The sequence below is a fragment of the Heptranchias perlo genome, unplaced genomic scaffold, assembly GCF_035084215.1.
Source record: "Heptranchias perlo isolate sHepPer1 unplaced genomic scaffold, sHepPer1.hap1 HAP1_SCAFFOLD_134, whole genome shotgun sequence".
Taxonomy (NCBI): Eukaryota; Metazoa; Chordata; class Chondrichthyes; order Hexanchiformes; family Hexanchidae; genus Heptranchias; species Heptranchias perlo.
Window position 1 is genome coordinate 689,828 of NW_027138580.1, and position 15,641 is coordinate 705,468.

General features: G+C 46.7%; 1 protein-coding gene, 1 long non-coding RNA gene and 1 pseudogene across 2 annotated transcripts in view; 2 read left to right on the top strand and 1 right to left on the bottom strand.

Annotated features, from left to right (window-relative positions):
* The window catches only part of LOC137308610 (uncharacterized), a 117,555-nt gene extending 108,062 nt beyond the window's left edge, over nt 1-9,493 (top strand). The window contains exon 3 of the long non-coding RNA XR_010959572.1: nt 7,590-9,493. This is a non-coding gene — a long non-coding RNA (uncharacterized lncRNA). The remainder of the gene's footprint in view (nt 1-7,589) is intronic.
* Nucleotides 7,329-15,641, bottom strand: part of LOC137308606 (zinc finger protein 229-like) — a 32,961-nt pseudogene continuing 24,648 nt past the window's right edge.
* LOC137308601 (zinc finger protein 239-like) lies at nt 10,488-15,526 on the top strand. The gene is made up of 2 exons (XM_067977222.1): nt 10,488-10,559; nt 13,392-15,526. The coding sequence occupies exon 2, from the start codon at nt 13,754-13,756 to the stop codon at nt 14,327-14,329; it is 576 nt and encodes a 191-aa protein (XP_067833323.1). The 5' UTR covers nt 10,488-10,559; nt 13,392-13,753; the 3' UTR covers nt 14,330-15,526.

Sequence of the window (15,641 nt, forward strand, 5' to 3'; positions counted from 1 at the left end):
GGCCGCTGTCACCGAGAGGTTTTAAGGCTTTTCCTTGTAAATTTTTATTTCCGGCACTAAGTCCTCAACTCAGTGAGAGCCCAAGGTGGCGACTGAAAGGAGATTTCAGATCAACATTGGGAGCGATCTGATGTGTTGTCCTTTTCCTTCATTGTTGATTTTGCTGACTGCTCGATCGCAGTTGGTGTTTTCTTCTGCCCCCATTAGTTCTCCGTTGGTCAAGTCTCTCCCTCTGTTTGTAGCCTTTGATTCCTTGGTCCCTTATCCCTTTCAGTTCCAGTTTGTTGTGTCTGAAATTCGAGGGCCATCAAGACCCAAAGTGTGAGACGGGAGGTGTGACAGGAGAGAGACCTCATTGGACCAGTTTTCCTCCACAGATGTTGTTAACCCCTGAAATGTTGTTGAGACGATGACTTGTCGGGGTTGCAGTGTCCCTTTAAGAACCGCTGTCTGTGACCTTTCCCCTTCATTCAGCGACTCGACCGGGTCATTTTGCAACAAAATGGTTTACTTTCTACAGCAGTCCCAAGTTAATTTGCTGCAACTCAAACTGGTTAAAATCTCCAATTATAAAGTGCTGACCAATCCTTGCTCACTTGCACATTACACACAGTGGGACCCCCATTATCCACCAGAAAGAAAGGGCCCAGGTGGAGAATGGGGATTGGTGGAGAATGGAGAGTCCCCAAATGTTGCCCCTCCCGTCTGGTACAGTATTCCCCTCGGCACGGGAATGGAGACAAGTCTGACCCAAATAACGGGCTGAATTTAATCTATCTTGGGCTGTGGGATTGGTTTATATCAGACAGGAGGAGATTGGTGTCAGTGACTGGGATTGGTTTTTATCAGACAGGAGGAGATTGGTGTCAGTGACTGGGATTGGTTTATATCAGACAGGAGGAGATTGGTGTCAGTGACTGGGATTGGTTTATATCAGACAGGAGGAGATTGGTGTCAGTGACTGGGATTGGTTTATATCAGACAGGAGGAGATTGGTGTCAGTGACTGTGGGATTGGTTTATATCAGACAGGAGGGGATTGGTGTCAGTGAGTGTGGGATTGGTTTATATCAGACAGGAGGAGATTGGTGTCAGTGAGTGTGGGATTGGTTTATATCAGACAGGAGGAGATTGGTGTCAGTGACTGGGATTGGTTTATATCAGACAGGAGGAGATTGGTGTCAGTGACTGGGATTAGTTTCTATCAGACAGGAGGAGATTGGTGTCAGTGAGTGTGGGATTGGTTTATATCAGACAGGAGGAGATTGGTGTCAGTGACTGGGATTAGTTTCTATCAGACAGGAGGAGATTGGTGTCAGTGAGTGTGGGATTGGTTTATATCAGACAGGAGGAGATTGGTGTCAGTGAGTGTGGGATTGGTTTATATCAGACAGGAGGAGATTGGTGTCAGTGACTGGGATTGGTTTATATCAGACAGGAGGAGATTGGTGTCAGTGACTGTGGGATTGGTTTATATCAGACAGGAGGGGATTGGTGTCAGTGAGTGTGGGATTGGTTTATATCAGACAGGAGGAGATTGGTGTCAGTGAGTGTGGGATTGGTTTATATCAGACAGGAGGAGATTGGTGTCAGTGACTGGGATTGGTTTATATCAGACAGGAGGAGATTGGTGTCAGTGACTGGGATAGGTTTATATCAGACAGGAGGAGATTGGTGTCAGTGACTGGGATTGGTTTATATCAGACAGGAGGAGATTGGTGTCAGTGACTGGGATTGGTTTATATCAGACAGGAGGAGATTGGTGTCAGTGACTGGGATTGGTTTATACCAGACAGGAGGAGATTGGTGTCAGTGAGTGTGGGATTGGTTTATATCAGACAGGAGGAGATTGGTGTCAGTGACTGGGATTGGTTTATATCAGACAGGAGGAGATTGGTGTCAGTGAGTGTGGGATTGGTTTATATCAGACAGGAGGAGATTGGTGTCAGTGACAGGGATTGGTTTGTATCAGACAGGAGGAGATTGGTGTCAGTGAGTGTGGGATTGGTTTATACCAGACAGGAGGAGATTGGTGTCAGTGAGTGTGGGATTGGTTTATATCAGACAGGAGGAGATTGGTGTCAGTGACTGGGATTGGTTTATATCAGACAGGAGGAGATTGGTGTCAGTGACTGGGATTGGTTTATATCAGACAGGAGGAGATTGGTGTCAGTGAGTGTGGGATTGGTTTATATCAGACAGGAGGAGATTGGTGTCAGTGACTGGGATTGGTTTATATCAGACAGGAGGGGATTGGTGTCAGTGAGTGTGGGATTGGTTTACATCAGACAGGAGGGGATTGGTGTCAGTGAGTGTGGGATTGGTTTATATCAGACAGGAGGAGATTGGTGTCAGTGAGTGTGGGATTGGTTTATATCAGACAGGAGGAGATTGGTGTCAGTGAGTGTGGGATTGGTTTATATCAGACAGGCGGAGATTGGTGTCAGTGACTGGGATTGGTTTATATCAGACAGGAGGAGATTGGTGTCAGTGACTGGGATTGGTTTATATCAGACAGGAGGAGATTGGTGTCAGTGAGTGTGGGATTGGTTTATATCAGACAGGAGGAGATTGGTGTCAGTGAGTGTGGGATTGGTTTATATCAGACAGGAGGAGATTGGTGTCGGTGACTGGGATTGGTTTATATCAGACAGGAGGAGATTGGTGTCAGTGAGTGTGGGATTGGTTTATATCAGACAGGAGGAGATTGGTGTCGGTGACTGGGATTGGTTTATATCAGACAGGAGGAGATTGGTGTCAGTGACTGGGATTGGTTTATATCAGACAGGAGGAGATTGGTGTCAGTGAGTGTGGGATTGGTTTATATCAGACAGGAGGAGATTGGTGTCGGTGACTGGGATTGGTTTATATCAGACAGGAGGAGATTGGTGTCGGTGACTGGGATTGGTTTATATCAGACAGGAGGAGATTGGTGTCAGTGACTGGGTTTGGTTTATATCAGACAGGAGGAGATTGGTGTCAGTGACTGCGATTGGTTTATATCAGACAGGAGGAGATTGGTGTCAGTGACTGGGTTTGGTTTATATCAGACAGGAGGAGATTGGTGTCAGTGACTGGGATTGGTTTATATCAGACAGGAGGAGATTGGTGTCAGTGAGTGTGGGATTGGTTTATATCAGACAGGAGGAGATTGGTGTCAGTGACTGGGATTGGTTTATATCAGACAGGAGGAGATTGGTGTCAGTGAGTGTGGGATTGGTTTATATCAGACAGGAGGAGATTGGTGTCAGTGAGTGTGGGATTGGTTTATATCAGACAGGAGGAGATTGGTGTCAGTGACTGGGTTTGGTTTATATCAGACAGGAGGAGATTGGTGTCAGTGACTGGGATTGGTTTATATCAGACAGGAGGAGATTGGTGTCAGTGACTGGGATTGGTTTATATCAGACAGGAGGAGATTGGTGTCAGTGACTGGGTTTGGTTTATATCAGACAGGAGGAGATTGGTGTCGGTGACTGGGATTGGTTTATATCAGACAGGAGGAGATTGGTGTCAGTGACTGGGATTGGTTTATATCAGACAGGAGGAGATTGGTGTCAGTGACTGGGATTGGTTTATATCAGACAGGAGGAGATTGGTGTCAGTGACTGGGATTGGTTTATATCAGACAGGAGGAGATTGGTGTCAGTGACTGTGGGATTGGCTTATATCAGTCAGGAGGAGATTGGTGTCAGTGAGTGTGGGATTGGTTTATATCAGACAGGCGGAGATTGGTGTCAGTGACTGGGATTGGTTTATATCAGACAGGAGGAGATTGGTGTCAGTGACTGGGATTGGTTTATATCAGACAGGAGGAGATTGGTGTCAGTGAGTGTGGGATTGGTTTATATCAGACAGGAGGAGATTGGTGTCGGTGACTGGGATTGGTTTATATCAGACAGGAGGAGATTGGTGTCAGTGAGTGTGGGATTGGTTTATATCAGACAGGAGGAGATTGGTGTCGGTGACTGGGATTGGTTTATATCAGACAGGAGGAGATTGGTGTCAGTGACTGGGATTGGTTTATATCAGACAAGAGGAGATTGGTGTCAGTGAGTGTGGGATTGGTTTATATCAGACAGGAGGAGATTGGTGTCGGTGACTGGGATTGGTTTATATCAGACAGGAGGAGATTGGTGTCAGTGAGTGTGGGATTGGTTTATATCAGACAGGAGGAGATTGGTGTCGGTGACTGGGATTGGTTTATATCAGACAGGAGGAGATTGGTGTCAGTGACTGGGTTTGGTTAATATCAGACAGGAGGAGATTGGTGTCAGTGACTGGGATTGGTTTATATCAGACAGGAGGAGATTGGTGTCAGTGACTGGGTTTGGTTTATATCAGACAGGAGGAGATTGGTGTCAGTGACTGGGATTGGTTTATATCAGACAGGAGGAGATTGGTGTCAGTGAGTGTGGGATTGGTTTATATCAGACAGGAGGAGATTGGTGTCAGTGACTGGGATTGGTTTATATCAGACAGGAGGAGATTGGTGTCAGTGAGTGTGGGATTGGTTTATATCAGACAGGAGGAGATTGGTGTCAGTGAGTGTGGGATTGGTTTATATCAGACAGGAGGAGATTGGTGTCAGTGAGTGTGGGATTGGTTTGTATCAGACAGGAGGAGATTGGTGTCGGTGACTGGGATTGGTTTATATCAGACAGGAGGAGATTGGTGTCAGTGAGTGTGGGATTGGTTTATATCAGACAGGAGGAGATTGGTGTCAGTGAGTGTGGGATTGGTTTATATCAGACAGGAGGAGATTGGTGTCAGTGACTGGGATTGGTTTATATCAGACAGGAGGAGATTGGTGTCAGTGAGTGTGGGATTGGTTTATATCAGACAGGAGGAGATTTGTGTCAGTGACTGGGATTGGTTTATATCAGACAGGAGGAGATTGGTGTCAGTGAGTGTGGGATTGGTTTATCTCAGACAGGAGGAGATTGGTGTCAGTGAGTGTGGGATTGTTTTATATCAGACAGGTGGAGATTGGTGTCAGTGACTGGGATTGGTTTATATCAGACAGGAGGAGATTGGTGTCAGTGAGTGTGGGATTGGTTTATATCAGACAGGAGGAGATTGATGTCAGTGACTGGGATTGGTTTATCAGACAGGAGGAGATTGGTGTCAGTGACTGGGATTGGTTTATATCAGACAGGAGGAGATTGGTGTCAGTGACTGGGATTGGTTTATATCAGACAGGAGGAGATTGGTGTCAGTGACTGGGATTGGTTTATATCAGACAGGAGGAGATTGGTGTCAGTGACTGGGATTGGTTGGTATCAGACAGGAGGAGATTCGTGTCAGTGAGTGTGGGATTGGTTTATATCAGACAGGAGGAGATTGGTGTCAGTGAGTGTGGGATTGGTTTGTATCAGACAGGAGGAGATTGGTGTCAGTGACTGGGATTGGTTTTCAAGTGAGGATGGGTCACGCCTGTGATTTGCAATGGAGACTGTCCTTCTGGGGTCTGAGGCCTCTCTGTTTGGGGAGACGGGGGGTCTGAGGCCTCTCTCTATGGGGAGACGGGGGGTCTGAGGCCTCTCTCTATGGGGAGAGGGGGGGGTCTGAGGCCTCTCTCTGTGATGGGGGAGAGGGGAGAGGAGGTCTGAGGTCTATTTACTGTAATGGTGACCGGGGCTCCCCGGAGCTGGACTATACTTAATCTGATATAATTGTACATTAACCACCGAATCTTACACACTCCTTCTTTGGCTCCATGACAAAGTTGAAGGCGGTATATTAATACAACTTGGTGATGGTGTTCCACCATTGCCCTCGGCTTTGCCAGACTAAATCAGCCAGGAACGGTGGCCGTGCTGCTCCCCATGGTCGAAATGCTGACAGCTTGCTGTACAGGCTCTCAAGGCCAGACCCAGGAATCAGGGATCCCTGAAGACTGGACATCAGGGATCCCCCGGTGAAGAGAGTTTCTCCTTCCGCTCCGAGGACTGATCACCCTCTGCGGTCGAGTCTCGCAGTCCCTGCTTAAAGGTTGGATTTGTTTATATCTGGGTTTGGGTTATAATGAACTTGAGCAAAAAGGAACAATCCTGTGTTAGGACTTCTCAGGTGCTGAACATCACATACCTGTGGGGAGGAGTATCTAAAATATCTCTCCGCCTTATCTTTTCGAGAGTTCGGTCTTTCCTGATAATTAGAACCTCTCAGTTCTGGTATCATCCTTGTAAATCTTTTTTTGCACCCTCTCCATTGCCTCTATTTTCCTTTTTATAATATGGAATCCAGAACTGTTCACAGTGCTCCAAGTGTGGTCTAACCGAGGTTCTATGCGAGTTTCACGTAACTTCTCTGCTTTTCAATTCTATTCCTCGAGGAATGAAAGCCCATATATGGGCACCACACTTTCGGAAGGGTGCCAAGGCCGATTAAGACACAACCTCAGTCACACTGGGGAGGATGTAGAATCATAGAAAGGTTGCAGCATGGAAGGAGGCCATTCGGCCCATCAAGTCCGTGCCGGCTCGATGCAAGAGCAATCCAGCTGGTCCCACTCCCCCGCCCCATCCCCGTAGCCCTGCAAATTTTTTCCTTTCAAGGACTTATCCAGTTCCCTTTTGAAGGCCATGATTGAATCTGCCTCCACCACCCCCTCGGCAAGTGCATTCCAGATCATAACCACTCGCTGTATTAAAAAAAAGTTTTTCCTCATGTCACCTTTGGTTCTTTTGCCAATCACCTTAAATCTACGTCCTCTGGTTCTAGACCCTTCCGCCAATGGGAACAGTTTCTCTCTATCTACTCTGTCCAGACCCTTCATGATTTTGAATACCTCGATCAAATCTCCTCTCAACCGTCTCTGTTCCAAGGAGAACAACCCCAGCTTCTCCAGTCCATCCACGTAACTAAAGTCCCTCATCCCTGGAACCATTCCAGTAAACCTTATCTGCACCCTCTAAGGCCGTCACATCTTTCCTAAAGTGCGGTGCCCAGAACTGGACACAATACTCCAGCTGTGGCCAAACCAGTGTTTTATAAAGGTTCATCATAACTTCCATACTTCTGTACTCTTTGCCTCTATTTATAAAGCCCAGGATCCCGTATGCTTTTTTAACCGCTTTCTCAACCTGCTCTGCCACTTTCAACGATTCTTCTCCGGAAAGACTGAACAGGCTGAGACTCCTTTCTTCAGATAAGGGAAGGCTGAGTGGGTGACCTGAAAGAGATCTTTAAAATTATGAAAGGGTTTGATAGGGTAGATGGAGGGAAGATGTTTCCACTTGTAGGAGAGTCTAAAACTCGGGGCCATAAATATGAGATAGTCACTGATCAATCCAATTGGGAATTCAGGGGAAACTTCTTTACCGAGAGAGTGGTGAGAATGTGGAACTCGCTCCCACAAGGAGTAGTTGAGGTGAATAGTGTAGATGCATTTAAGGGGAAGCTCGGTAAACACATGAGGGAGAAAGGAATAGAAAGATATGCTGATAGGGTGAGATGAAGGGAGGAGGCTCGTGTGGAGCAGAAACACCGGCATGGACCAGGTGGGCCGAATGGCCTGTTTCTGTGCTGTACATTCTATGTAATATGGAACAGGAACAAATTTATTTATTTTCCATCTCCCTGGAGTGGGAAGGAGAAACACTATTTACTATCCAGGAACCAGTAAAAACACGGACCTCACCGTCTCTCACTTTGCCAATTATTTCCGTGGAAATGTTCACTCCAACCCTCAAAGAGCGTCACCTCACCGCAAGCAAAGTCGTGAGACCCGCCAGTCAGCAGAAACAAAGCACCTGGAAGGAAACCTCTTAAACTCAATTAAATGATTCCCCGTGGGTCAGGATCGAGCGTATTGTCCGAATGCAACTTTATTATACCGACACCAATAGTATAAGAACGATTACGGTGAGACAATAAACTCATACACACTGGTTTCCTGCAGGCCCAAGGTGATCTGGCCTGGCTTCTGTAGATTGGACTTCTGACCGTCCTGTCAGCTTAACAAACCAAAAGCCTTGCTGTTTGTTCTTAAATCATCCCCTTTAATGTGAGTCATCTCACATGATGCCCAGAATATATATTGAAGTGAGATTCCTCCAGACCTCGACATAATGGCCGTGTTAATAGTTTAATTGCTTAAAGTTTAACTTGATGTCTCCTGCCTGGCAATACAAAGGGACAGTCTATGTCCTGGGCATCCCAGATAGATAATGTGATGACTGGCGGGCCTCTGTTGTTCTTGCGAGCCTCTGATATTAACACATATCGAGATGTGATTAACTTTGATTGAGAACAAAGCAAATTCTAACATTGTAAATTCGAACAACTGCCAGAATGAACATGGTTCAGTCCTGGATGTGATTAACAGCAGCAATAACAGCAGAATCCAACCGCCTGCAGTCACTGGTGAACTCGCTGGTGTGTCAACAGGTGGGACGACCGAGGGAATCCCTTCCCGCACACGGAGCAGGTGAACGGCCTCTCCCCGGTGTGAACTCGCTGGTGTGCCTGCAGGTTGGAGGACTGAGTGAATCCCTCCCCACACACAGAGCAGGTGAACGGCTTCTCCCCGGTGTGAACTCGCTGGTGTGTCAGCAGGGTGGATGAACGAGTGAATCCCTTCCCACACACGGAGCAGGTGAACGGCCTCTCCCCGGTGTGAACTCGCTGGTGTGCCTGCAGATGGACTGACTGAGTGAATCCCTTCCCGCACACGGAGCAGGTGAACGGCCTCTCCCCGGTGTGAACTCGCTGGTGTGTCAGCAGGTGGGATGACTGATAGAATCCCTCCCCACACAGGGAGCAGGTGAACGGCCTCTCCCCGGTGTGAACTCGCTGGTGTGTCAGTAGGTGGGATGACTGAGTGAATCCCTCCCCACAAACGGAGCAGGTGAATGGCCTCTCCTCAGTGTGAACTCGCTGGTGTCTCAGCAGGTGGGATGACTGAGTGAATCCCTCCCCGCACACGGAGCAGGTGAACGGCCTCTCCCCGGTGTGAACTCGCTGGTGTCTCAGCAGGTGGGATGAACGAGTGAATCCCTTCCCGCACACGGAGCAGGTGAACGGCCTCTCCCCGGTGTGACTGCGTCGATGAGTTTCCAGCTCAGACGGGGAATTGAATCCCTTCCCACAGTCCCCACATTTCCACGGTTTCTCCATGGTCCGGGTGTCCTTGTGTCTCTCCAGGTTGGATGATCAGTTGAAGCCTTGTCCACACACAGAACACGTGTACGGTTTCTCCCCGATGTGAACGGTGCGATGTTTTTTCAGGCTGTGTAACTGGTTGAAGCTCTTTCCACACTCAGTGCACTGGAACACTCTCACTCGGGTGTGTGTGTCTCGGTGATTTTCCACTCACACTGATGTTTGAAATCTTTTCCCACAGACACAACAGACAAACATTTCTCCTTCCACATTCAAAAAAATGAAGCCTTGAATCTGTGTTGGGAAATACAATGACACAAACATGATTCAATTTGTAAATTAAACCATTTAAAATCAAATAAAATGAATTTTATTCCTTTCTCTAAGTGATGTCTGGGCTGAGAATGAATGTTTGCGCCCGGTTACGCAGTGTGTCACTGGTTCTCCGCTCCAAATGCACCTCTTTCGGCTCACGGTATCATTTACACCTTGCGTTTCTAAACCCCATCTCAGAAATATCAGCAATTGGTGCTTACAATGGCGGGCAATCATACCCAGAATGCTCCACACACTAGAATATGGCCAATGTCAGCTGTGGCTCAGTGGGGATCACTCTCGCCTGAGTCAGAAGCACACAATCGAGGCTGACACTTCAGTGCAGTACTGAGGGAGCGTCACACTGTCGGAGGGTCAGTACTGAGGGAGCGCCACACTGTCGGAGCCGAGGGAACGTCGCACTATCGGAGGGTCAGGACTGAGGGAGCGTCGCACTGTCGGAGGGTCGGTACTGAGGGAGCGTCGCACTGTCGGAGGGTCGGTACTGAGGGAGCGTCGCACTGTCGGAGGGTCAGTACCGAGGGAGCGTCGCACTGTCGGAGGGTCAGTACTGAGGGAGCGTCGCACTGTCGGAGGGTCGGTACTGAGGGAGGGTCACACTGTCGGAGGGTCGGTACCGAGGGAGCGTCGGAGGGTCGGTACCGAGGGAGCGTCGCACGGTCGGAGGAGCCGTCCATGGGATGAGACGTTAAACCGAAGCCCCTGCCTGCCCCTCTCGGGGTGGACGCAAAAGATCCCGCGGCCACCACCGCAAAGGAGAGCAGGAGAGTTTCTCCCTCAACCGACCACCTCAAAAAACCAGATCACCTGCTCGGTGCAGCTTGTGGGATCCTGCTGTGCATTATGTTCTCATGCACTGGCTGCATTGCAACAGTGGCTGCAACTTCACCAGCAGCTGCTGGGCTGTGTGTGGGAGGGGGAGGGGGAGGGGGAGGGGCCCTGAGGATGGGACAGGCGCTGCACGAATGCAACTCTTGCTTTGGCAGCTCTGGGGAATGGGGCGCAGTGCGCAGGCGCGGGGCTGGCGGCCGGAGCATGCGCGGTGCGGGTCCCGGAGCCTCACCGAGCGGATCGATTTTAATGGCGGCCGCGACCGACCGCCCGCCCGCCGGGGAGGTGAGGCGCGCACTCGATGGTCCGGCGGCTCCCGTCCCCCCGCCCCGACCCCCGGTCCTACCCGCCGCCTTTTTATTCCCGGTTTTCTTCTCCCGTTTCCACCGAGTCCGACTGAGCGACAAAACGACAGGCCCGAGGCTGCTCCCAGAATGCAGGGCGCGGCCTGGGGGAGCATGCGCAGTCTGAGCAGAGGGAAGAGATAGAGGGGTTTCTGGGGCGCGGGGGATTGTGGGGGCCCACCGCCGCCATTACTCGCGGTTTTTTTCCGCGCACGGAACCGAGTCCAGAAATTCCAGACTGAGGAATTCAGAGCCGGGATCCATCAGGGTGGGCGCTGGATGCGGAAGTCGGCCCCTCGCCTCCTGTGTCGGTCCATTTTGTGGCATCAGTTCGAGCCGGAGGAGAAGCTGCTGGGTTTCACCCCGAGGACTTCATTCCAGCCGCGGCAGCCTGTCTGAGCCCAGTCGGGCCCAGATGTGGGTCTGTCAGGGGAGGTCGTTTCTCGGGGACATTCGGCTGCTAATCTGACCCTGTCCGTACTGTACAATGTAAAAGAGTCTTGTTTTCGGAACGAGTATTTCCGTGGAGGCTTTTAATCCATTTTACATCTGCAGATTTACAAAAAAATATACAGTACTGTACACATTATATATTATTAGTCTAGTAATACAGTGCTGTACACATTATATATTAGTCTGGTAATACAGTACTGTACACATTATACATTAGTCTGGTAATACAGTACTGTACACATTATATATTAGTCTAGTAATACAGTACTGTACACATATATTAGTCTGGTAATGCAGTACTGTACACATTATATATTAGTCTGGTAATACAGTACTGTACACATTTTATATTAGTCTGGTAATACAGTACTGTACACATTATATATTAGTCTAGTAATACAGTGCTGTACACATTATATATTAGTCTGGTAATACAGTACTGTACACATTATATATTAGTCTAGTAATACAGTACTGTACACAGTATATTAGTCTAGTAATACATTACTGTTCACAGTATATTTTAGTCTCGTAATACAGTACTGTACATATATTAGTCTACTAATACAGTACTGTACACATTATATATTTGTCCAGTAATACAGTACTGTACACATATATTAGTCTCGTAATACAGTACTGTACACATTGTACATTAGTCTAATAATACAGTACTGTACACATTTGTCTAGTAATGCAGTACTGTAATATTCGTCTGGTAATGCAGTATTGTACACATTATATCTTAGTTTAGTAATACAGTACTGTACACATTCTATATTATTAGTCTAGTAATACAGTATGGTACACATTGTATATTAGTCTAGTAATACAGCACTGTGCACATTAGGGATGGGCAATAAATGCCGGCCTCGCCAGCGACGCCCACATCCCATGAACGAATAAAAAAAAAGTCTAGTAATACAGTGCTATACACATATTAGTCGAGTAATACAGTACTGTACACATTGTATATTAGTCTAGTAATACAGTACTGTACACATTATATATTAGTCTAGTAATACAGTACTGTACACATTATATATTAGTCTAGTAATACAGTACTGTACACATTATCTATTAGTCTAGTAATACAGTACTGTACACTATATATTAGTCGTGTAATACAGTACTGTACACAGTATATTAGTCTAGTAATACATTACTGTACACAGTATATTTTAGTCTAGTAATACAGTACTGTACACATATAATTAGTCTAGTAATACAGTACTGTACACATTATATATTAGTCTGGTAATACAGTACTGTACACATTATATATTATTAGTCTAGTAATACAGTGCTGTACACATTATATATTAGTCTGGTAATACAGTACTGTACACATTATATATTAGTCTAGTAATACAGTACTGTACACATTATATATTATTAGTCTAGTAATACAGTGCTGTACACATTATATAATTAGTCTAGTAATACAGTACTGTACACTTTATATAATTAGTCTAGTAATACAGTACTGTACACATTATATATTATTAGTTTAGTAATACAGTATGATACACATATATTCGTCTAGAAATACAGTACTGTACACTATTAGTCTAGTAATACAGTACTGTACACATTATATATTATTAGTCGAGTAATACAGTACTGTACACATTGTATATTTATAGTCTAGTAATACAGTACTGTACACATTATTAGTCTAGTCATACAGTACTGTACACATTATATATTAGTCCAGTAATACAGTACTGTAAACATTATATATTAGTCCAGTAATACAGTACTGTACACATTATATATTAGTCCAATAATACAGTACTGTATATAATATATCTATTTAGTCTAGTACTCTATTTTATATTTTAGTCCAGTAATATAGTACTGTACATATATTATTTTTATTCCAGTTATACAGTACAGTACATACATTATACATCTTAGTCCAGTAATATAGTATTTTACAAGCACTATATATATTTTTATCCCATAATATAGTATTGTACATACATTATATATTTTTTGTCCAGTAATACAGTAAAGTCCATGCTTTTTTTAGTCCAGTAACGTAGTCCATATATATTAGGCCGAGCAGCCTGCATGAGGAATCGCAGGTGTCTGTGTCCTGAACAGGAACCAGTAAGTGTGGATCTGCAGAGCAGTGAGAATCGGGAGAGTGAACATGAGGTGCAGCAGAGTGAGGGAGGAGGGAGAGAGTGTGGGACGGGGATTTACAGCTTGAGGGGAACGAGAGGGGAAAGAATGTTCGACAGAAACTAGAATTGTCTGTTCTGAATTTCTATCCTGTATTTACAGCGATGACTTTTGTAAACTCCTTTTACAGGGTATTAGAAGGGGAGGATTTGCAGACGGGAAACTCAAACCAAACCTCACGTCAAGATCTGACAGAGTCCCTCGATTCATCAGGACCTGAATATCATCGGCCTTTGAATGTGGAAGGAGAAATGTTTGTCTGTTGTGTCTCTGGGAAAAGATCAAATATCAGTGTGAGTGGAAAATCACCGAGACACACACACCCGAGTGAGAGTGTTCCAGTGCACTGAGTGTGGAAAGAGCTTTAACCAGTTACACAGCCTGATAAAACATCGCACCGTTCACAGCGGGGAGAAACCGTCCACGTGTTCTGTGTGTGGACGAGGCTTCAACTGATCGTCGAACCTGGAGAGACACAAGGACACCCGGACCATGGAGAAACCGTGGAAATGTGGGGACTGTGGGAAGGGATTCAATTCCCCGTCCCAGCTGGAAACTCATCGACGCAGTCACAGCGGGGAGAGGCCGTTCACCTGCTCCACCTGTGGGGAGGGTTTTACTGCTTCAACCAGCCGACTGACACACCAGCACATTCACACCGGGGAGAGGCCGTTCACCTGCTCCGTGTGTGGGAAGGGGTTCGCTCAGTTCTCTGTTCTACAGAATCACCAGCGAGTCCACACTGATCAGAGACCGTTTAAATGTTCTGACTGCACTGGGAGTTTTAAAACCTTGTGGGAGCTACTAATGCACCAATCTGTTCACTCCGAGGAGAGGCCGTTCAACTGCTCTCACTGTGGGAGGACTTTCAGGCGTTCGTCCAGCCTGCTGACACACCAGTGTGTTCACACTGGAGAGAGGCCGTTCACCTGCTCCGTCTGTGGGAAGGGATTCATTCAGTCATCCGACCTGCTGACACACCAGCAAGTTCACACTGGGGAGAGGCCGTTCACCTGCTCTGTGTGTGGGAAGGGGTTTGCTCGGTCGTCCACCCTGCTGAGACACTAGCGAGTTCACACCGGGGAGAGGCTGTTCACCTGCTCTGTGTGGGAAGGGGTTTGCTCGGTCGTCCACCCTGCTGAGACACCAGCGAGTTCATGAGTAACTGCATTGGTTTGGATTCTGCTGTTAACCACATCCAGGACTGAACCATGTTCCTTCGGGCAGTTTGGGGGGTTTGTTTCTGCTGACTGGCGGGTCTCACGACTTTGCTTGCGGTGAGGTGACGCTCTTTGAGGGTCGGAGTGAACATTTCCACGGAAATAATTCGCAAAGGAGTTTGTGAGGTCTGTGTTTTTACTGGTTCCTGGATAGTAAATAGTGTTTCTCCTTCCCACTACGGGTAGATGGAAAATAAATAAATTTGTTCCTGTTACATATCACATAGAATGTACAGCACAGAAACAGGCCATTCGGCCCACCTGGTCCATGCCGGTGTTTATGCTCCACACGAGCCTCCTCCCTTCATCTCACCCTATCAGCTTATCCTTCTATCCCTTTCTCCCTCCGAGTTTCCCCTTAAATGCATCCACAATATTCGCCTCAACCACTCCTTGTGGGAGCGAGTTCCACATTCTCACCACTCTCTGGGTAAAGAAGCTTCTCCTGAATTCCCTATGGGATTTATTGGTGACTATCTTATATTTATGACCCTTAGTTTTGTGTCCCCCACAGGGGGAAACATCTTCTCCACGTCTACCCTATCAAACCCTTTCATTATCTTAAAGACTTCCATCAGGTCACCCCTCAGCCTTCTCTTTTCTGGAGAAAGGAGCCCCAGCCTGTTCAGTCTTTCCTGATAATTAGAACCTCTCAGTTCTGGTATCATCCAAGTAAATCTTTTTTGCACCTTCTCCAATGCCTCTATTTTCCTTTTTGTAATATGGAGACCAGAACTGTGCCCCGTACTCCAAGTGTGGTCTAACCAAGGTTCTGTACAAGTTCAACATAACTTCTCTGCTTTTCAATTCTATCCCTCTAGAAATGAACCCCATATATGGGAACCAGACTTTAGGAAAGATGTCAACACATTGGAGAGGGTGCAGAGGAGATTTACTAGAATGGTACCAGGGATGAGGGACTTCAGTTACTTGGATAGACTGGAGAAGCTGGGATTGTTCTCCTCAGAGCAGAGACGGTTGAGAGGAAATTTGATGGAGATGTTCAAAATCATGAACAGTTTTGATAGAGTAAATAAGGAGAAACTGTTTCCAGTGGCAGAAGGGTCGGTAACCAGAGGACACAGATTTAAGGTGATCGGTATAAGAGTTAGTGGGTGAGATGAGAAATATTTTTACGCAGCGAGTTGTGATGATCTGGA

Bases quoted from the DNA above. Each gene is read 5' to 3' on its own strand.
- LOC137308601 (XM_067977222.1), top strand. From the start codon at position 13,754: ATGGAGAAACCGTGGAAATGTGGGGACTGTGGGAAGGGATTCAATTCC.